Genomic DNA, 22596 nt, shown 5'->3' on the forward strand with positions numbered 1-22596 from the left:
TTGACATGATAGGACTTATATTTCATAGGCTCACTTTGCTGTGTTGGAAACAGACAGAAAGGGTGAGAGAATAGAAGTAGGGAGACCCCTTTCGAGTCTGTTACCTATAATCAAGTGAGAGATGATGGAGCCTGAACTAGGGTGGTGGCCATGGTAGCCATGGAGGTAGAGTTGATAGGATGAGCTAATGGATGTGGTGGTGGGGAGTGTGTGTGTGTGAGAGAGAGAGAAAGAGAGGGAGAGAGAGAAGAAAAGAAGATGAATTGATTGATTGAAAAAGGTAAAGAATTTTTTTCCTGAGTAACCAGTAGAATGGAAATAGTTCTGTTCCTGTAAACGAAATAAAAAGGTATTTTTGAATGAACTACCTTAGGCAAACAAAGTTCCCAATAACACATACGCCTTTAAGAATGTCTGTAATATGTCTTTAAAATGATATGTCCATGGTCATACTTTATAATGAAAGAAGCTTATTGGCAAGCCTTGTCAGGAACTCCCTGTGGAAATATCAATAGCTTTTCTTGGCTCCAAGGTATTTCCTGAACAGTGTATTATATTGTGTCCCAAGTGTGCCATTAAGGGATTTGAAAGTTTGTTAAAACATGTGTGGCAAGTGAGTGCTGTCATTTAAGCCCAGCCAGAGGAGCCAAAAAATGAAAAGCAGCTCCTAGGTGGACCTCATGACATATATTAGCTCTGAATCAAAGGCTGAGGTAGTAGGATAGGCAGGACATTATGTCCTTCCACAAAGCCTTCAGCCGACACTGTCATAAACAGCCCTTAGAGCAGAAAGTGCCTGTAGGCATAGGTATATGTGAATCTTTTGGAAAAGCTGCGTTATACCAAGTTGAGAGCACCCCCCTGCCCCCGGGGAATGTAATAGAATTTATTTGCTTGGAACAGAAGTTTCCAGTGCTAATATGGACTTACTCTTTTTATAACAGGTAACATAGCACTTTTCAAAGATGACTTTTATGTTTAAGGAAGAGTTATACTTTATCAGTAGATAGGAAAACTATGAAATGTTTCATGCTTGGAATTTAGGTAAGCCAGCATGATGAAAATGTTACTTGGCATTTTTATTTAGGACTCTACTGGATTTGTTTCATTACAGGAATTCTTTCTGTTGCTCCCCAGTTTTGAAATATATTAATTATAAAAGGAAGGGAAAGAGACATCTAATCAATATCAAACAGTTGGTGAAGTGACTAGTGTCTTGATTCTGGTCAGTTTCAGTTGTACTTTGGAGGTGATGTAAATTTACCTTTCTGAGGGATGGATTGGTACTTCACAACTCTGCAGCAATCGGGGAAATACCCCTGGAGGCTGTGCCTGGATCTGGACTTTCTCTTTTTTATCCAGCCATTTGCAGTTTTTCTTGCTAAAACTGTTGCTTTCAAATTGGGGAATGTAGTTTATGGTTATATTGAAACTGGAGTTGTAATTTAGGTATGAAGGCCTAGAATTATTTTAGAAAAGTGCATTTATTTAAATGTCTTCCAGATTTACTCATTTGCTTTTGTATTTGTATTTGCTTCTTAGGGTAGTAAGTTTCACCTGTGATAAAGGAACTGCTGACTTTTTCCTCCTTTGCAGACGGTGTGTTTACGGAGGGCAGTGTAGTATCATGCCATATCATGTAGACGTGCATCTGAATTTAGCTGGCTCTTGCTGCTTGGTAGTTGTTTTATTCATTTCTTGTAATTATTTTTTAGAATGCTTCTTTTATGATTGATTCAAGTCTTTCTCATTCTCTTTGGAAGAAAAGGAAACGCATATTTATGGAGCATGTTTTAAATGCCAAGCATTTTAGAATCCATGGGGGAATATAAAAAATGAATGTGATATGGTTTGCTGTCTGATGGAAGAGAGAAATATGCAAACAAATAAATGGAATATAGCCTGATCAAGAAATCTTATAGTGAAAGAATAGTTAAGGAATAGCAGTGGAACAAAGGAAAGAAAGAACATTTCTTAAGAGAGGGAGATTACTCAGAGAAGCATTCACCCAAGAGCTGGATCTTGAAGTTTGAGTATCTTCTGGAGGGCAAAACACGTAGAGGCATTTCATGCAGTGGATGTTAGTGGTGGGAGCTGTATGTGTGAAGCTTACTCTGAATCTGTTGGCAGGAAATCTCCCATAGGAGTGTCCAGGACTAAGGGCACTGGACCTAGAATCCTAGATCTGTGTGCATGTCACAGCTCTGCCATTTAGGAGCTATTTTTTCCTCTTTGAGATGGACATAATTACTCTTCCGTGTATCACTCAGGGTCATTGTGTGGATCAAATCAGTTAATATGTGAAATGCACAGGGAAGATTGTGCATGAAGAGTACAAGGAGTGGTCAGGCGCCTGCCTGGGTGGCTCAATCGTTTAACCATCTGACTCTTGATCTCAGCTCAGAGTTGATCTTGATCTCAGGGTTGTGAGTTCAAGCCTGGCGTTGGGCTCCATGCTGGGCTTGGAGCCTTCTTTAAAAAAAAAGAGGATGAAAAGTCACAAGAAAAGCCTTAGTGTTGAACGTATTCATAATTATATTTAAATTCTCTCGCTTCACTAACTCATGTTTCTTGTTGAACCCTCTTTAAATGAGTCTTTTCTGGGACGCCTGGGTTGCTCAGTCGGTTAAGTGTCTGCCTTTGGCTCAGGTCATGATCCCAGGGTCCTGGGGTCGAGCCCAGCATCGGGCTCCGTGCCAGTGGGGAGTCTGCTTCTCCCTGTGCCCGTCTCCCCCGCTCGTGCTCTCTCTCTTTCAAAAATAAATAAATTTTAAAAATCTTTAAAAAAAAAATAAATGACTCTCTTCTCAGGTCTCTGTTCTCAGCTTCTCTTTTCAGTTGACACTTGGCCCTGGGACACCTTTGCTTAATTGTCACCCCACTGTGTTTAGCTCCCTAATCGTTCAGTTTCTGCCTTCCGGTACACTCTTCCCATCTCCAGACCTATATTTCTGGCTACCACCTGGATGTTCCTCACCACCTTGAACTTTTTGGGTTTAAAGCCTAGATTTGTTTTCCCTTAAAGAAATATTAAACTCCAGACACCTGTGCAAAGAGTTTTTCATAAATTCTCAGTTCCATAATAACCTTATAATATTGGATACTCTTGTCCTCATTTTAAAGATAATAAAACTGAGATTCAAAGAGATTAAATAACTTTCCCAAAGTGATATTGCTAGTAAGTGGCAGAGCCATGATGCAAGCCCAGTTGTGTTGACTAGAGTTCCTGCTTTTCACCACTTTTTCCTACTTCCCCACTTCATGAGCTTTATGGTAAAGACCAGACTCATTAAATTGGCATTCGGGGCTCTTCACGTCTGCTGCTTCATCCTTCTTTCTCTTACTGAACATTGTCACCATTACTTGCCTTTACTAAAGGAAAATTTGCATTTTCTTATCTCCCTGCTTTTGCATAAATGTCCTTTCCCAGTTTTGTCTTTTTTCATGTGTTCACTGCTCAAAATCCAGAGGGAGGCAGGACAGCATATTGGTGTAAGCCTGCATAGGAACCGAATGGATCTGTTTTCTACTTCACTGGACAGTTTACATTCAGACCAGCGGAGTATTATTGTACATTCTTGATAACATTTGGTATTGTCTGGATTTTTAGTTTTTGCCTATCTGTAGGTTTATAGTGATATCTCATTATAGTTTTTATTTGCATTTCTCTGATGACTAATGAGGCTGAGCACTTTTCCATCTTTATTGACTGTTAAGCTATTTTGTAAAGTGCCTTTAAGACTTTTCCCCATTTTTCTGTTAGATTGTCTATCTTTGATTGAGCTGTGGGAGTTTTTTATGCATTCTGGATATGAGCACATCTATGGCTTATCTTTAAAATTTCTTTTAGGGGCGCCTGGGTGGCTCAGTCGGTTAAGCATCTGCCTTTGGCTCAGGTCATGATCCCAGGGTCTTGGGATGGAGCCCCATGTTGGGCTCCCTGTTCAGCAGGGAGTCTGCTTCTCCCCCTGCCTCTGCCCTTTCCCCCTGCTCATGCACTCTCTCTCTCAAATAAATAAATAAAACCTTAAAAAAATAAAATAAAATTTCTTTTATATTATCTTAGGATAATGTTATCTTAGGAAAAATTAATTTTATTGGAGTTTATCATTTTTTGTGGCAGTGCTTTTTGTGTATGTTTAATACGTATTTTCCTATATATTTTCTCATGTATTATTTCCTAAAATTCTGTCAGACTTTAAGAGTAGCTTCTTCCTTAGCCATTTTCCACTTACACAGTTTCGTAGGGTCTCTGATTCAGCAACCATTCTTGTCTTCAAAGCAGGGAGATTCTACAAAGCATTTGATCATTTCTTTGCTAACACAGGGTTTATATTTCTCTTAAAGTACAGAAGTCGTACTACACTCACCCTCCTTTTCCAAAAGGTGTGTCTCCTTCTCTCATGTGCTCTGAACTCAAGATTCTGGGCTTAGGCCTCTTGCCTGTTCCTTTCAATAGTAAGCTGCTCATAGCCTCCCCTTAATTTCATCCTAACGGTTGTCAGGGTTGCTCCCTGGTACCGCTGAAAAGGCCAGATTACTGCTCTCCATCCCCCAGAGCATAAGGATTATAGCCTGATGGAGAAAGGGGATCATCTTTTCCTCTCACTGCACTGCCACACCATTCTGTCACCCAATTTTACCTTCTAAAAGGAGGCAATAGGTAGATGACAGACTCGTCCTTGGTAAAACTAACTGAAGGGTATATCTGACAAACATTTCTCTGTGTATGTGTATGTGCATTTGTGTTTAGGAGGGAGGGTTTAAGGAAATCAAAATTATGAAGTATTCTAGAGGGCTATTATTTCTTAAGCATTTTTCGTAGCTTCAAGTGACACTTTTATTTCATATTTCTATGCCCCAGTTGATACCTGCGTATATTTTCCTTATTTATTTTTATTAACAGGGTTTATGTGGTGCTCATCCTACCCTGTTCATGGAACAAGACTGGGAGTGACAAAGTTCTGTGTGACCCAGCCATTTGCTTCCGTCACTAATCCGTTTCTGTCCTGTCCTCCAGAGACTAGACTAAACCTCCAGGGCAGAATAATCCCGGGTGCAGCCTGCACTCGGGACAATACGTGCAGTTGCTGCCTCACTCCCAGGTCTGTGGAGGAACCCAGAGGAATTTTTAAAGTCCTCAGTTAATAGGTCAGTAAGAAATCCATTTTCCTCAGGGTCCCCTCCTTTCACTCTGAGCTCAGAAATCCGAAATATTGACCGACCTGAACTGGTGGCCTTCAGCACCAGACCTTTGACTCTCCTCTCTTGTGCTTTCTTATGGAATACTTTCTTTCTGTTTGTAGATGTGCATTTTTCTGTGGAGGAAGGGCTGACAGCTTTCATCTGATTCTCAGAGGTATCTGCTAAACTTCAGAGTTGAGAACCACTGAACGGGACTCTTCAACGTTTTCAAGGTTAATCCCACAGAGGAAGGCCTCATACTTTACAGATCTAAGGAAAATTGAGCTGCTAGTTTCTAACCCACATATTCTTGTGTCTGGAAACTGTTCTGAACGTTCTCTTGCATCCCGATTGTCTTTTATACTCATTTTTTCATTTTTTTAGCCCATTTTCCCACCTGTTTATTAAATATGGAGCACCTAGCTTGATTATACAAGTTGCTATAGAATGTACGAAGATGTATAAGATACAGCTGGCGAGCATATAGTGTTAATAGATGAGGTAAATCATATACATAGATAACACTAATACTGTGAAGAAATTGTGAAGTGCCATAGAAGGGGGTACGTACGAATTGCTTTGGGACTTCAGAAAAGGGAGAAATTACTCTTGCCTGGGTCAGGTAGTGGAGGGTGGGGAGGAACTGCTGAGATTGTGCAGTGGACTCTGGGTTCTAGAAAATCCAAGCCAGCTGGACGAGGTCTTGAGAGACAGGTTTTCGGCATATGGAGATGTTGGATGCGGTGTGCCACCTCTGGTTCTTTGTTCACTCAGATGAGATTGAGTATACACTGGGTCAGGCCTGGCCTTGCTCACTTCATGGAGTTTACAGTTTATCACAGAAGATAGACTCTGAACAAGTTATTTCCTAATTAATTGCTGTAATTCATTCATTTAACATATATTTGAGTGGCTACTAAATGTACTCTTGGAATAAAATGGTGAATAAAATAGCCATTGTGCTCATGAAACCTACATTCTAGTTGGGAGACAGAAAGTACATAGTGTGTAATACATTGTCAGGTAGGGATAAGTATAGTGATGAAAAATAAAGCAGGGTAAGAGGATAGAGTAACGACAGACGGGTGGGCCTGTTTCAGTTAATGTGATCAGGAAAGGCCTCTCTGAGAGAAGGATATTTGGGGTGAGACCTGAACAAAATGAAGAGATCGAGCCCTAAGATTAGCCAGGCACAGGGGCATCTGGGTGGCTCAGTTGTTTAAGTGACTGCCTTTGGCTCTGGTCATGTTCCTGGAGTCCTGGAATCGAGTGCCGCATCAGGCTCCCTGCTCATCAGGCTCTCTGCTCATCAGGAAGTCTCCTTCTCCCTTCGACCCTCCCCCATCTTGTATTCTCTCTCATTCTGTCTCTCTCAAATAAATAAGTAAATAAAATCTTAAAAAAAAAAAAAAAAAAGGATAGCCAGGCACAGAGTTTTCCAGATTGAGGGAATAGCAATGCAAGAACCTCAGGATGGAAGGTTTTAGTATTCTAAGAATGACAAGAAGATCTCTAGATTGGAGTATAATTTGCAAAGGAAAAAGTTATAGAAAATGAGAATGGAGTAATAATATGGGCCTGGTTTGACAAGGCCTTGTGGTGTGGCGATGGAACGATGTTGGGAAGCCACTGGGAGAATGACACGATCTGATTTATGTTTAAAAATCATTCTAGCTGCTTCGGTCCAAAATGGAGATCAGGAGACTGGTTATCTCAGCAAGGAGATAAAGGATGCAACAATAATAAGGCAATAATAGTGCAAACGGCAAGAAGAAATATTTAAAGAAAGGGCCAGTGGACTCTTCTGATGGATTGGATGTGAGGCACGAGAGGAAGATGCCATAGTTTGGTGCCATCTGCTTCGAGAAAGCAGATGCTGGGAGAGGAGTGGGTTCCAGGGGGAGCAAGGGTTCTGTTGTCCGAGGTGCCAGCTGGCATCCGAAGGAAGATGTGAAGTAGGCAGTTGGATAGGAGTCTGGCATTCAGGGGAGTGGTTGATGCTAGGCATTTAATTCTGGGAGTTAATAGGATATAGAGAGATTTAAAGCCCTGAGATGGAATGAAGTCACCTGGCGAGTGAGTGTAATGGGTCCTCTCCCTATTTCGTTTAACATGCTCCTGTTTCAGATCAGATTCAAGTTCAATTTGGAGGAAAAATACTTAATGGTTAGTGTTATGGACTTACTATTATAGTCCCTCAGGAAGCACTATGATTCTTTCTCTTCTTAAGTATTACCACTCTGGTCCATTTGTTATAAAACTCCATCCCCATCGGGTTATGAATTGGTCGGTTTTAGCAACCATTGATGATCATTTCCTGAATCCATTACTTCAGTAGGGATGGCAAAATGGTAATACCGAAAGTCTTTCTTTCCTTCTCAATTAGCTGAAACTCTTCAGTAAAAAAGATCTTTACCTCATCAACTATTTGGTTAACCTGAGGTACAGTTTGTACAGGAAAGGTAGGATAAATGCTTGGAATTTTCCAATGTTGACCAGAGAGAGCTTTTTCATGGTGATTCCGGAGTTTTTTCAGTGAGACCCTAGAAGCCTTTGATAGCTTCCTTGTTTTCTGTTATGACAAAATGTTCCAGGTTCATCTTATCGACTTCCTGATCCAGACTTGAATTAGCCATTTCTCTAAGGGTCCTGCAACCCTCATTCTTTTTTTTTTTAAGATTTTATTTATTTGACAGAGAGAGAGATAGCCAGCGAGAGAGGGAACACAAGCAGGGGGAGTGGGAGAGGAAGAAGCAGGCTCCCAGTGGAGGAGCCTGATGTGGGGCTCGATCCCATAATGCCAGGATCACGCCCTGAGCCGAAGGCAGACGCTTAACGACTGAGCCACCCAGGCGCCCCTGCAACCCTCACTCTTAACCAGTGTATGATATGGAGTAGTTTTAGAATGTCTTTATATCCTGTAGTCGTTTGGGGATCTTTTTTTCTCAGAATATATTTCTGTTCTTGTGTGTACTGGTATAACAAAATAGAATAAACATACTTTTAAAATGCAACATATTAATATATATATATATATATATATATATTTTTTTTAGAGAGGGTGGTGGGGGAAGGGCAGAAGGAAAGGGAGAAAGACAACCTTAGAATCGTGGAGCCTGATGTGGGGCTTGATCTCATGACCTGAGCTGACATCAGGAGTCAGATGCTTAACCAACAGAGCCGCCCAGGCACTCCAATTTATATTTGAATTACACAGTTTTGAATGACTTTATTTATTCATTAAGTCCTGCTTCCTTACAACATTTTTTAATTTAGTAACTCAGAAGTGAGTTTAGTGCCGAAAACACTAGTTCTTGAATATAACTAATCTAAACCATGGAGATTATCATAAAGTCAGAACTGGGCTGGTTTTAAAACGTGCTATACACTATGGCCTTGAGAAACAAACTGAGGGCTTCAGAGGGGAGGGGGGTGGGGGAATGGGATAGACCAGTGATGGGTAGTAAGGAGGGCACGTATTGCATGGTGCACTGGGTGTTATACACAACTAATGAATCATCGAGCTTTACATTGGAAACCGGGGATGTACTGTATGGTGACTAACATAATATAATAAAAAAACATTAAAATAAAAAAAAAGAAAAAAATAAAATAAAACGTGCTATACAGTCAGGCTTGGTGTACTCTGGTTATTGCTCTCCCCTGCTCTCCTCTTCCCGTTGACTTTTATTTGGACTTTTTATTTGTGAGCCATAGCATAATTTTTAGTAAGTAGCAGAGTCATGGTGATTACAGAATTCTTGTTACATTTTACACAGACATATACATGCATATGGAGAAAGACTACTTTTCACTGAAGGATAGTTAAGCATTCAAATTTGATAATGTCAGAATTCTGATTCCCCTTGTAAGATTTTCTCCATGGCCTGTGGGAACTAAATCCTTTGTGAAACCATTAGTGGCGGAAATACATAGTGGAAACTAAAAACATGGAACCTTTGCTTAACACCTTTCCAGAAGACTGCATGTTACCTGCGAGTCTAACTCTAGCACATGAGGCATTCTTCTTCAGCCCTAGTCCCACCTCTTCGCTCTGAGGAGAAATTGTGTGTGGGAATGATGTAGAAAAAACAACAGAGCAGTTATCCTGTCGTAGTCACCATGCGTTAGACACAGAGGGTGCACGTATATGTCCTGACTGTGCTTTGGGCTATTTTTTTTTTTTAAAGATTTTATTTATTTATTTGAGAGCACAAGGCGGGGGGGGGGGGACAGAGGGAGAGGGACGAGCAGACTCTCCACTGAGTGAGGTGCCCAATGCCAGGCTCGATCCCAGGACCCTGGGATCAAGACCTGAGCCAAAGTCAGATGCTTAACTGACTGAGCTACCCAGGTGCCCCATGCTTTGGGCTATTCTGACAAAGCCCAAGGTATGTTCATTCTTTGAGGAGGGTCGGGGCAGATCTTCCTAAATGCTACTGAATTTGCCAGGCACATTTAAGGATATCGACTAGGTTTGCTGATTTGAATGATGTCAAATTCTTTTTCCTCTCTAACTTGTCAGTGAATTCTCTATTTTTTGAATGATCTCCTTTAGGTCAGGCATGAAAACCAGACTTAATGTGACAAGCAGAAATGCACAGAGGAGAGCTGGGTTTTATGATTGTATATTAATTTAAAGATCGACTGTGGCTTCCCTCTTCCTTGAGGGAATCTTTTTGGAGATTTCTGGCCTAGCCAGTTGAATTTTTTTTCTTTTACTATCAAAGAAGATGAACCTCGGGGCGCCTGGGTGGCACAGCGGTTAAGCATCTGCCTTCGGCTCAGGGCGTGATCCCGGCGTTCCGGGATCGAGCCCCACATCAGGCTCCTCCGCTATGAGCCTGCTTCTTCCTCTCCCACTCCCCCTGCTTGTGTTCCCTCTCGCTGGCTGTCTCTATCTCTGTCAAATAAATAAATAAAATCTTTAAAAAAAAAAAAAAAAAAAAAAAAGAAGATGAACCTTCAAACTTCTCTTAATGAAAGAATGAACAAATGAATGAATGAATGTGACAAGGGTCAAAACATGGCAAGAGTTGAAAGAAAATTTCATTACATATATTCAGAAACTGGGAATCAAGTTTTCAAAAAATGTTATTAAAAGGCACAATTTTACTCTGAATAATTAACTACTGTTTACAAGTTTTTCTGTTACCACATTTTCATGAAGTCACTTTTTTAAAAACCTGGGAATATATTCTTAGAATTTTTAGAATACTTTGGTAGTATTTGACTTTGATTTTCTGGGTGAACATAATATTCATTGTCTGGGGATGGTTATGTTAATTGGAGTCTGTGACGTGAAAATGTTTTGGGAAAGATTTCTTTCAGTAATTTTTTCTGCCTTGTGTAAGATAAAGATCCCTTATTAAAGGACCTTTGTGTGGTCTAATTCAAATGGTAATCTGGCTTGTTGAAGGCGGGCATCTATTTTGAAACTTCAAGGTTAAACTCAGAAAAATGTTAGACCTCTCGAGATTAAACACACAGAGAAACTGCTGTAGAAATCCACAGAAATCAAATGCCATGGCAATCGGAGTACTGATGTATGACTGTTATGTGACAGACTTATTAAGTGGATTAGTATCTAGACTCTTGTTTGCTTTACTCTTTTTTTAATTGAAAATGTCAGATTATGTAATGCTTCATTCTCAGTGCTAGTATAAATATCCATCAGTTGTGTGCTTTCTATACCAATTTCAAGCCTCAAAATGGAGAATTAAGGGCTTTTATTTTTTATGAGAACATTTAGAAACTCTTATTTACATTTAATTTTGTTTTTTCCATTTCATCATTTTCTGTGGTTTCATTTGGAGTGCAGTAATATACTATGCTAAGTGCTTTTATCACCTCAGAACATACCCACTGATCCATGTGATTGTACCCTTATGAAGCAGCTTAGTACTTATGGTATTTGGGGCCTCTGGGGGAGAGCGGATGAACAGGTCCATCAGAAAGATGGGGAGTAGATATGGCATTCATCTTGGGCATCTTGAGTTGCTGAGGGCCACCCTGGCACTGCTGGATGGATTGTCTCCATAAGGTAGTCTGTGCAGCTGAAAAATAAATATTCTTTTTCAAGCTGCATGGTGAGTGCCCATTGCTGTGAGCTTCTGAATGTGCATTTTCCCCTTAGGAACGAAAAACAAAAGAAGAAAAATCTATTATTTGCCATTCCTCCCTCCAGTGATTTAGCAGAACTTTTCTATTTTCTTCAGGTAATTAAACCAGAGAGCAATGACAAAGAAACAGAAGGTGCCTATGAATTAGACCTCCCTGAGGAGCTCTGTGGAAGCCATCCCCTGCAGCAGTCCGTGAAAGGCTGTAATGACAGTCCTGATGTCATTATAGAGGCTCAGTTTGATGACAGCGACTCAGAAGATGGACATGGCAACACACAGAATGTTCTGGTTGATGGTGTCAAGAAACTCTCAGTTTGTGTTCATGACAAAGGTGAGTCCTGGATTGCTGTCTGACATTTTATTTTACTAACCTGATTGTTGTAAGGATTGGGATTCTCTCTGTGCTACAGACTTAATCGCACAGTGCATTTGGGACCTTCCCAATTTCTAACCAGTGGCAGCTTTTAGGAAGGGGGGATCTTTGACTGTTTCTGTCTGCTGGCTGTTGAGGAGGGGCTGGAGATGCTGCTAGTGGCTCATGTGGCCAGTGGGTGCTGTTATCCTTCCCTAATAGGTCTTGAGTTGTGTTGATAGCTAATCTCGAAGTTTCCTGTGATGAGCCCAGTCCACCCCTGTAGCTGATAGGAACAGAATTAAACCAATCTTTCAAATCCAAAAAAGCATGTCATTTTACCCTGGATTTTGCTTTAACTCTTCATTTTAAAAGTATTTTTCATCATTGGTGGTGGGAATAGGTCACCTTAAATTTGATAAGTAGATTATCTTTACAAAGTGTTTTGATTCTAAACTTTGAAAAAAAGCCAGTCTTACTGTCTCTGATGAAAATCTAAGCCAGGTGTTCTCTGGTTGGAGAAGAAAGCAGGTGCAAACACATGGGCGAGGAGCTACGACCAAGGGCCCTAGCTGACCACACACTGGGAAACTAAAGGGAAGGTAGCAGTGAAAATTGGAATATTTTCATGTATAGATTGCTAAGAAGTTTTAAGTGCAGGGAGTATATTTTCCAGCCAAATTGAGTTTTATCTATTCTCTGACATGGAAACGATTGACCTAGCCAGGCCAACTAGATTATGAGCTTTTTTTAATCAGGAAAAAGTTTCTGGTACTGTCCCTTGAAAGACTAGAAGAAGTGCCAGAAGATGACTAAAAGAGGATGTTCTATGGACACACTGTGATAGGCACTGGGGAGCATGCCTCACTGACATCCTGAAGTAAGCTGGAGGTGATTTCAGGAAGTGATTGCGTACAGATCACCCTGTTTCTTTACTGTTGATGAGGTAGTGACCTGGGGTGGTGAGCATTTTCTGAAAACATGTGTCGCTTCTTGGTGCCTAGTACTACTCATTCAGAAGGACTTTCTAATTGTGAAATTCTTTTTGAATGAAGAGACTGCTGCTTCGTCAGTGGCCCACAGGTACACTGACCTGATGCACTCAGGTTCCTTTTGTTTTGTGGCCTGCTTAGTTAACTAATGATTTCACTGTTCCAGGCTCGGCCGATATCGGTTAGATGTTATTCCTTGAAATTTCATTCTTCTGATGTTTTCTCTTTCTTCCTTTAAAAACAGTTGGATACCGTGACCCTCTTCTGAGAGTGCGTTTGTATTATCATGGCGTCAGTATTGTGAGTCATGTCTTCTCTGTGAGAAGAGAGGCAAAGAACCAGGACCCTGTGTAGCCAGATCCTCCATCAGCAAGATCACCTAGGGAGGGAGATACTTGCAAGACAAAGCCAGGCAAAGGAGCACTTTAAAACTTACTTAGTATTTGGCCCAAAACTACTTCATGGAAACCTAGCTCTGGTGTTTGGACTTGGCATACCTCAGGAGCCTCTGTTACCCTGGGCTCCCAAGTTGAAGGGAGAAGATGCCCTGATTTTAATGGTCGGTACCAATACAAGGGCAAGGAAATATGGATGGGTGGGAGTGATGACAGAATTGATGCCGGAGTGAATACTAAATAATCTACTTTGCTCTTTGTTTGAGGAATTCTGTAGCCAGACCTGCTCTTGATTTGTCCTCTGGTGTAATTCCCCTCCTTCTCTCTTACAAGTAAATATCATCGAGCACTTTACATGTCCGCTGTATTCATGTTTTTTCCTTACTCTTTTTGTGGTCTTCCTGTCCTACTGTTGTTTATATTCCTTCCTTACTGGGCCTGACTGAGGGAGCAGCCGTAGTGCTTCCCTCAGTATGTGGTGCAAATTTCTCTTTCCTGCTAGCCTCTAAATAGAGAGTTTGTGAAACCACATGGCTCTTTCTCATTTCTTGCCCCCTTGATATTTAGGAAAATTGCAATTTGCTCTTTTAAAAGTCGTGGTGTTTTTAGGATATTTCAACCCGCTTCTCTTCTCTGGATGATATAAAATCTGGTTACAGTTAGGATGTTGGTGCTTTTTGCACCATTTAAGGTTTTGAAATTTGTTATTGAAACAAACCATAACCTTAAAAGAACATTGTAAACTTTTCCTAAGACTTCTAGAAAGGTTCTTTGCTTTGTGTCATAATTGCAAATAGTTATTAATCCTAGTGGTGTTCTGCTAGGATTTCATACTGGTGTTCCAAAGAGTGTTTTTTATTTATTTATTTTTGTTTTAATATCATGTTTTACCTAAAGCAAACATTACCTATTGCATGTGTATGCATTATGTATCCCTGTTTGCCCAGGAAGCATTCCTGTTTTTACCGTAACTACGTTGCTCTGGTAAGTGAACGGATAACCCCAGGGTCTGTGACCAGTGCCTATTGTTGCGTGAAGAGAAGTTTCTCTGGGCACCTCAGACCTCCCCGGTAGTTTCTTCTAGGAAGACAGCATGGATCTCCATCCTCCTCAGCCCCTGAGAGGGCATCAAAGACCTGGACCCCTTTTGTGGGTCCATGCCCACTGGTTCCCGAGGCTGAGCTTTTACCACGGTCCAGGCGGCAGTGTCATTGTCAGCACAGAAATCTGCCATCTGGGTAGAGACTGGGGACAGCCCAAGTAAATTTTCTTTAGTATCAAATATTTGGGTAAAGGTTGCCTGGTTAGCAAACGCCAAAGCATAAAAATCATGATGGCGAAGTGTTACTCTATGTAGCTCTGCCTCTTTCATCATTGGGAATTCTAAGAGCAGTTTTGGACTCTGAATCTTAGGGGGCGTGACCTCCTCGGGTTATGATGTACGTTTCCTGTTCTCTGTCCTAGCTGGGTCTGCCGGAGATCTTGTTCAGTTTTCCGGTCTGGAGACAGGCCTCTACTAGTACCCTGATGACTGTGGAGTCAGTGATCCTTTCACTTCTCCCTTCTATCTCCCGGCCACCTCCAGCTCCTTTCTGAAGGAAGAATCTGCATGAAACCTAACTACTTCTTCTGGGGCCTGCCCAAGTCAGCTTCAGGATCAGGATGAGACTTTTTTTTCTCACTTAAGGTTCATCTCCTCCTGTGACAGGCCTGCTCAGTGCCTGTGTTTAAGTTCTCTTCCCTTGGATGAAAAGTGACTATATTTCCCTTTGGCTAAGAAAAGCAGACCCATATGGTTATTGTAGGTGATACTTCTAGGTTATTTAAATCCCAAGAACCAGTTCTCCTGACCATTCTTTCTTGGAGCTAAATTTCTTCTTTTTCCAGATTCTGAGATCAAATCTTCCCTAAATGATGATTATTACAACTAGAAAGTTACGTTTGCTTCAGAAATCATATCAAACATTAAACATATAGTAATTTCCTATAAACCACAGTTTTTGGAAAATGTTGTGAATTCTCAATTCCCACCCTGGAGTTTCGTCATTCATAAAACAACATGCTCAAATGCCAGCAACAGTAAACTTGGGAAACCTGAAAACATATCAATGAATGAATTCAGATTCCAACAGAACACAGTGCTTTATAGCTGGTAGCTTGTTTTTCATAGTTTCTGATATTTTCAAAAAAATCAAAATAAATTTATTAAAAAAAAAAAAGGTAGTGCCGTATCCAGACCTGTGTGAGAAGGGTACAGTGGAATTTTGGTTTCCCTGTCTTTTTAGATGAGTAGGCAATGCAGTCATATCAGGTGTGATTCAGGTAGAGGTACTTGGTCAGGACCCACAGTGTCTAAGTCCGAAAGTCTGTGCTAGACTGGCCATTTCTCCCTGTGAAGTCCCCAAAAGAAATACATGCACAAAGGACAAAACAAGGCACAGGAGCAGTTCTTTATTAACTGAGGCTTTGACCCGAGCCAGAATGATGACGCCAGTCTAGCTCCCACTAGCAAGCCTGAGGCTTCTTACATCTTCTCATGCTTGCCAACAGTTAGAATTATCCAGCTTTCTCATTTTTGTAGTCTAGATTAATTTCTGTAAATTGTCTTTTCGTAACATTTGCCCATGTCCTATCAAGGTTACTGTTGTTGATTTGCAGGAATTTCTTATCTATGCTCTGTAATAATCCCATTTCCATTTTAGGCATTATAAATCTCTTCTCCCATCCTGTCAGTTAGTCATTTTAACATTAACATTATCTGTGGTGTCTTTTATTGAACAAAAGTCCTTAATTTTAGGGGCCCCTGGGTGGCGTAGTCGTTAAGCGTCTGCCTTCGGCTCAGGGTGTGATCCCGGCGTTCTGGGATCAAGCCCCACAGCAGGCTCCTCCGCTATGAGCCTGCTTCTCCCTCTCCCACTCCCCCTGCTTGTGTTCCCTCTCTCGCTGGCTGTCTCTCTCTCTCAAATAAATAAATAAAATCTTAAAAAAAAAAAGTCTTTCGGCACTGGAGGAGATAATGCTAAGTGAAATAAGTCAAGCAGAGAAAGACAATTATCATATGGTTTCTCTCATTTATGGAACATAAGAACTAGGAAGATCAGTAGGAGAAGAAAGGGATAAAGAAGGGGAGGTAATCAGAGGGGGGAGTGAAGCATGAGAGACCATGGACTCTGAGAAGCAAACTGAGGGCTTTGGAGAGGAGAGGGGTGGGGGAATGGGATAGGCTGGTGATGGGTAGTAAGGAGGGCACGTTTGCATGGTGCACTGGGTGTTATAAGCAAGTAATGAATCATCGAACTTTACATCAAAAACCAGGGATGTACTGTATGGTGACTAACATAATATAATAAAAAAATATTTAAAAAAAAAAGTCCTTAATTTTAATGTGATAAAATTAGTCATATACTTTATGGGTTTTTAAATTTTTCCCTGTTCTTAGTTCAGATAGGTATTCTCCCATATAATCTTTTGTTACTGCTACAGTTTTGCCTTTTGCTTAACTTTATAATGTGTATTCTTTATTAATTGAGATTATTATCTGGTTTCTCTCTAAATCTATTTCTGATATTGAACCATCCTAAAAATTCAAGGATAGCCTTGAATTCTTAGGATAAATCCTGAGGACTTATCCTAGAGTATTTACAAATATCAAGGATAGCGGTTGTTTTTTTTTTTTTTTAAGATTTATTTATTTATTTTAGGGAGAGTGAGAGAGTGCAGGAGCGGGAGGAGGGACAGAGGGGGAGAGAGAGAGACTCTCAAGCAGGCACTGCACTCACATGGAGCCCAACATGGGGTTCGATACTACAAACCTGAGATTATGACCTGGGCTGAAATCAGGAGTCAGACTCTCAACTGACTGAGCCATCTAGGCGTCTGTATCCTTGAATTCTTTTTTTTTTTTTTTTTAAGATTTTATTTATTCATTTGACGACAAAGGGCACAAGCAGGGGGACTGGCAGGCAGAGGGAGAGGGTGAGGCAGGCTCACCGCAGAGCAGGGAACCCTGTGTGGGGCTCGACCCCAGGATCCTGGGATCATGACCCAAGCCAAAGGCAGACACTCAACCAGCTGAGCCACCCAGGTGCCCCCCCCATCCTTGAATTCTTGAGATAGTGTGGTATTCTTAGGATAAATCCTATTGATGCCAATGTATTATTTTTTTTTTAATATATTATCGTATTTACTTAGGTAATCTTTAGGGCAGGATTTTTGTATCATGTAAAATGGACCTATCATTTTCTAGTCATCTGATTTTTAGAATCAAGATTATATTAGGTTCATGAAATTTTTTTTTTTTAAAGATTTTATTTATTCATTTGACAGAGATAGAGACAGCCAGCGAGAGAGGGAACACAAGCAGGGGGAGTGGGAGAGGAAGAAGCAGGCTCATAGCGGAGGAGCCCGATGTGGGGCTCGATCCCACAACGCCAGGATTACGCCCTGAGCCGAAGGCAGACGCTTAACCGCTGTGCCACCCAGGCACCCCTCATGAAATGTTTTGGTCAGTTTTTGACTGTTTCCTGTTTTTTCCAGAATAGCTTATATAGGACAGGAATCCCTTAAAATTTGGTGGAACTCATTGTAAAATTATTTGCGCCTACTGTTTTTTTCAGAGGGAAAGATGTTTGCTGTTTTCATCTCTTTTATACTGCTTGGTCTGTTCAAGTTTTTTTGAGCCAAGTTTGGCATTAATTTAATGGGAATTTATCCATCCGAATTTATTAGCCTATAGATAATCCTGTTACTCTAATATTTCTTGATAATTTAAGAAGTCTTCTTGTGCCTGTACTTTTGCCTCCCTTTTCATTCTGTATTTTGATTCTTTGAATCTTCTCTCTTTTTTTCTTTATCTTTTGCTTGTCAAAGATCTATCTTCGTAATCTTTTTAGGGAACGTACGTTTTGGTTGTGTTATTTTTCTGTTTATTGTTGATGATGTTGTTCTCTATACCACTGCCACTTGCCCTTATCTTTGTTATTTAATTCCTTATTTTGGGGGCTTTCCTTTTTGCCCTTTTCCTAACTTTTTTTTAAAAAAGATTTTATTTATTTGACAGAGAGAGACACAGCGAGAGAGGGAACACAAGCAGGGGGAGCGGGAGAGGGAGAAGCAGTCTTCCCACTGAGCAGGGAGCCCAATGCAGGACTTGATCCCAGGACCCTGTGATCATGACTTGAGCCGAAGGCAGACGCTTAACGACTGAGCCACCCAGGCACCCCTGCCCTTTTCCTAACTTCTTGAGTTGAATACTTAGCTTTTAGCCTTTCTTGTTTCCTTTGAAATATTTTCAAAGCTATATATTTCCCCCCAAGTACTTCTTTAGCTATAGTTCATAGATTTTGATGTATAGTATTTTTATTATTAGTTCTAAGTATTTAATTTCCTTTATGATTTCTTCTGTAACTAAATTGTGGCTTGATATATTTTGAAATTGTATTGTTAGGTGCATATATGTATATTAGGATGTACCTAGATATATTTTTGTATACATGCATACCTGTATTGTATTTACACATAATAATCACTGATCCTTATTTAGCATATACTGTGTGCTAGGGCCTAAGTACAGTTGACCTTTGAACAACAATTGGGGGTTGGGAGCACTGAACTCCTATGTAGTAGAAAATCAGTGTACAACTTTTGACTCCCCTAAAACTCAACACTAACAGCCTGTCGTTGAGGTGCCTGGGTGGTGCATTCGGTTAAGTGTCCAACTCTTGGTTTTGGCTTAGGTCATGATCATAAGGCAAACCCTGCATCAGGCTCCATGCTCCGCACGGAGTCTGCTGGAGATTCTCTCTTCCTCTACTTCTGCACCCCCCATTCATGCTCTCTCTGTCTCTGTCTCTAAAATAAATAAATGAATCTAAAAAAAAAAACAAAACCCACAATTACTACTAATAGCCTACTGTTGACTGGAAGCTTTACTGGTAACATAAGCAGTTGATTAATACATATTTTGTATGTTATATGTATTATATACTTTGTTCTTACAATAAAGTAAGCTAGAGAAAAGAAAATGTTATTGAGAAAGTCATAAAGAAGAGGAAATATGTTTACATTACTGTACTGTATTATTGAAAAAAAGCCACATACAGGTGCACCTAAGCAGTTCAAACTCATGTGGTTTAAGGGTCAACTGTATTTTATAATTGATCCTCACTATGTTTAATTATTTAATTCTTATGACAAATCTAGTATCTGTTTCAGCAATATTAATAGTATTTATCTCAGAGATGCTTGTAGCTTTTTATTTCCAAAGCACAGGAATGATACACAGTTGGTAAGTACACTTTAAAAAGAATCCCCTGGTAGCTTTTTAAAAAATACCTATGCCTGGATACCACCCCACACATTCTGATTCTAGTTGATCTGGTATTTTTAAAAAGCTCTCCAGAGACCCAAAGATTCTACTGTGTAGCTGGAATTGAATAGTTCTAGACTTATCTTCTTAACCATTATGGTATGTAGCTCTTCTCATAGCTACCAACACACATAGCAGAGATTAAACATTTCATGGTGGTTCAGCCCTCAGTGTAATAATTTGATTTGGTCAAGGATCATCAGTAGGTATTAAAACTAATCATTGAGGGAAAGGTTGTTAGAAACTAAGATATTTAGATGGACTCAGAGTACCTTGCCGCAGTTGACTTACTAAATTACACTGGGCAAAATGTCCTTTTATAGTAGACACATAGTGGTCACCACTTTAACCAGGTGGTCAAGCTTAACATCACCAGTGGTGTGATGACCTGATATTTTGTGCCTGCTGATGGGATGTATTGTTACACAATATCATCTGTGAAATATTCATGCCAAAAATGTTTCCATCTAAATGAATCAAGCTTCTGGCCCTGACTCCTAGTATATTGGAAATACAGGGGATCCTGAAACAAGTTAAACAACACTGTGGGAGAAATAATAAGATAAATTCAGTATGTGGAACAATCTGTAAGATAACCAGCCTGTACCCTTCAAATAAAGTCGGTGTTGTGAAGAATAAAAAACAAATGGAACTGTTCCAGAAGAAGAGGGACCAAAAGAAACATAACCAAAAATAATGTGTGAACATTGATCCTGTGCTAGGGAAATAATATGGTAACAACATTTGGGGAAATTTATTTATTTATTTTAAATATTTATTTATTTAAGAGAGAGCGAGCGTGTGAGCTAGCATGAGTGGCAGGGGCAGAGGGAGAGGGAGAGAGAATCTCAGGCAGATTCCGCGCTGAGTGTGGAGCTGGATGCAGGGCTTGATCTCACAATGCTGAGATCACAACCTGAGCTGAAACCAAGAGTCGGATGCTTAACTGACTGCTCTACCTAGGTGCCCCAACAATTGGGGAAATTTAAATTTAGGCTATGTATTAGTTGACATTTTGGAATTACTGTTAATTTTCTTACATGTAATAATGATATTGAAGATATATAAGAGAATATCCTTATTCTTAGGGAATTATTGGCTAAAGTGCTTGGGGTGAAGTATCTTGATGTCTTTAACTTACTCTTAAATGGGTCAGAAAAACAAAACAAAAGAAAACTGTGTGTATGCACATGTGTACATCCCACGTGGGTGAAACAGATATAATAGGAGAAATCAAATATAGCAAAATGTTAACGCTTAGTGACTTAATGGGTATTTGTAATATCACTCTTTCAACTTAGTAGATTTAAAAATGTTTTTAAAAAATGGGCAAAAAATACCCATGCATTACTGAAAGAGAAGAATTGTCATGTTCTAAGCTTAAGCATGTAGTTGAAGAGCTGGCATTGATCTTCCCCAGGCTTTGGCTCTAAAGTATTCTAGAGTATGAAGTCATTATTGCTTATTGTTAAAAACTAACATAGATCTGCTACTTTCAGTTGGGTATTTTTCCTAGTAATTAATTTTGTTCAAAGAATTACAATTTTCTTTTCCATTAAAAATACCAGTAATTGCTCAAAGTGTCAGTAAAGAAAATCTTAAAGATTTTAAAGTTATTTGACTAACAGTGGATTAAGAGAGATCCTTGGGAAAATTAATGAAACCTTTAAATATTTTTTACAGAAATTATTGTTTTTATGAATGTAATATCAAAGTCAAACAGAATGAGACTATACCATACTAGCATATAATTTTTAAAAATTATGTAAAAATCCTGTTGTTCTACATGGTATATGCTCACATTGATAACCCAAAATTTATAACATATTTATAAAATAAAGTTAATATTCCCCACTATGATCTATAAAATTTGGTTCCCACTTCAGAATAAATTTACTCGGGCCACCTGGGTGGCTCAGTTGATTAAGCATCTGATTTTGGCTCTAGTCATGATCTCGATGTCCTGGGATTCAGCCCCTCCTCAGGCTCCTCCTCAGGGAGTCTACATCCCTTCTCCCTCTCCCTCTGCCTGCCCCCCTCCCCCACTTGTGTGTGTGCTCTCTCTCTCAAATAAATAAATAAAATCTTTAAAAAAAATTATTAAAGACTCCAAAGTGCTTTTGTACATGTGGGTTTCTGTATTTAAAATTGAAACTAAGAAAACTTGAAAGTATTATTGCAAAATAAGTGTACTTGTTTCTAGTTGTGTTTCTGTGTACATTTAAGGAAAATTCCAGATTTCAAAATGATTTATTCAGTGTTAATGAAATTAATGTGATTATAGTAGATAGAATCACAGTTGGAATACTGAGAAAAAAGTGGAATTAACCTCTAAAATGTACTTGTTTATATTTTAAATCTAATATCTTAGAAAATTTTAGAAAACACAAGAATATATAAGCACACATTCAATTAGTCATTAGAGCAGGGGTTAGTGAAGGTATTCTGTAGGGGGTCATATATTATTTTCAGTGTCGTGGGCCACACACAGAGGCCCAAAATGAATGGGCATGGTGGATTTGGCCTGCTGGCCAGCTTAATGTGCTAATCCCTACTTTACACTCATGAGAGAATGAAAGTGAAAAGAACAAAGTAATGTCTTAGCATTATTTTGCTAGGAGTCTTGATCTTATGGTCCCTCTGACAGGGTCTCAAACCACGTTTGGAGAATCACTGGTTTAAACTATTGGAACTGATAGTTGCTGAACAGAACTTTAGTGTGTTTTGATTACTTTTTACTGTTAGGAAATTCAACAGGTAGTTCTTTGCTTTAGGTGGTTATTGGATTGGTTTTTCCCCCTTTTTTTGGTCCTATGGGGTGCTAATTATAATAATTCAGGCTAACATCTGTTGCCTCAATCCTTTTCTGTGGGGTGTTTTGGAGGGACGGTCTGTGCCCTGTTTTGCCATTTTGACTGTAGCCTGGTCTATGTACATCAATTTATCCAACCTATTCACATTGTGAATTATAGAATCTTAATATGCCTAATATGCCTAATACCTCTTAATATGCCTAATAGTTTATGTATAGCATTAGCTTGCACATTTCTTATTTTTAAAAAAATGAGTATTTTGTGTTTTTTTATTAATTTGAAAGGGAATTTTTTCTAGCATTTTCCTCCAGGTAATTATTGATAAATAAAAAAAACCTGTTGGAGTTGTTTTAGTGTATTTTTTAACTGGA

At 39.6% G+C, this 22596-nt stretch overlaps 1 protein-coding gene across 11 annotated transcripts in view; it reads left to right on the forward strand.

The window, feature by feature from the left end:
• Positions 1-22596, forward strand: part of DIS3L2 (DIS3 like 3'-5' exoribonuclease 2) — a 344026-nt gene that overhangs the window by 108724 nt on the left and 212706 nt on the right. For all 11 annotated transcript variants that reach the window (XR_008956850.1, XR_007188480.2, XR_007188478.2 and 8 more), the window contains exon 6: positions 11403-11637. Coding sequence is in view for 6 of the 11 variants with exons in the window: in XM_026491698.4 (XP_026347483.1) it covers positions 11403-11637 (235 nt within the window). In the remaining 5 variants the exon portion in view is untranslated. The remainder of the gene's footprint in view (positions 1-11402; positions 11638-22596) is intronic.

This window comes from Ursus arctos, unplaced genomic scaffold (genome assembly GCF_023065955.2).
Source record: "Ursus arctos isolate Adak ecotype North America unplaced genomic scaffold, UrsArc2.0 scaffold_1, whole genome shotgun sequence".
NCBI classification, from domain to species: Eukaryota; Metazoa; Chordata; class Mammalia; order Carnivora; family Ursidae; genus Ursus; species Ursus arctos.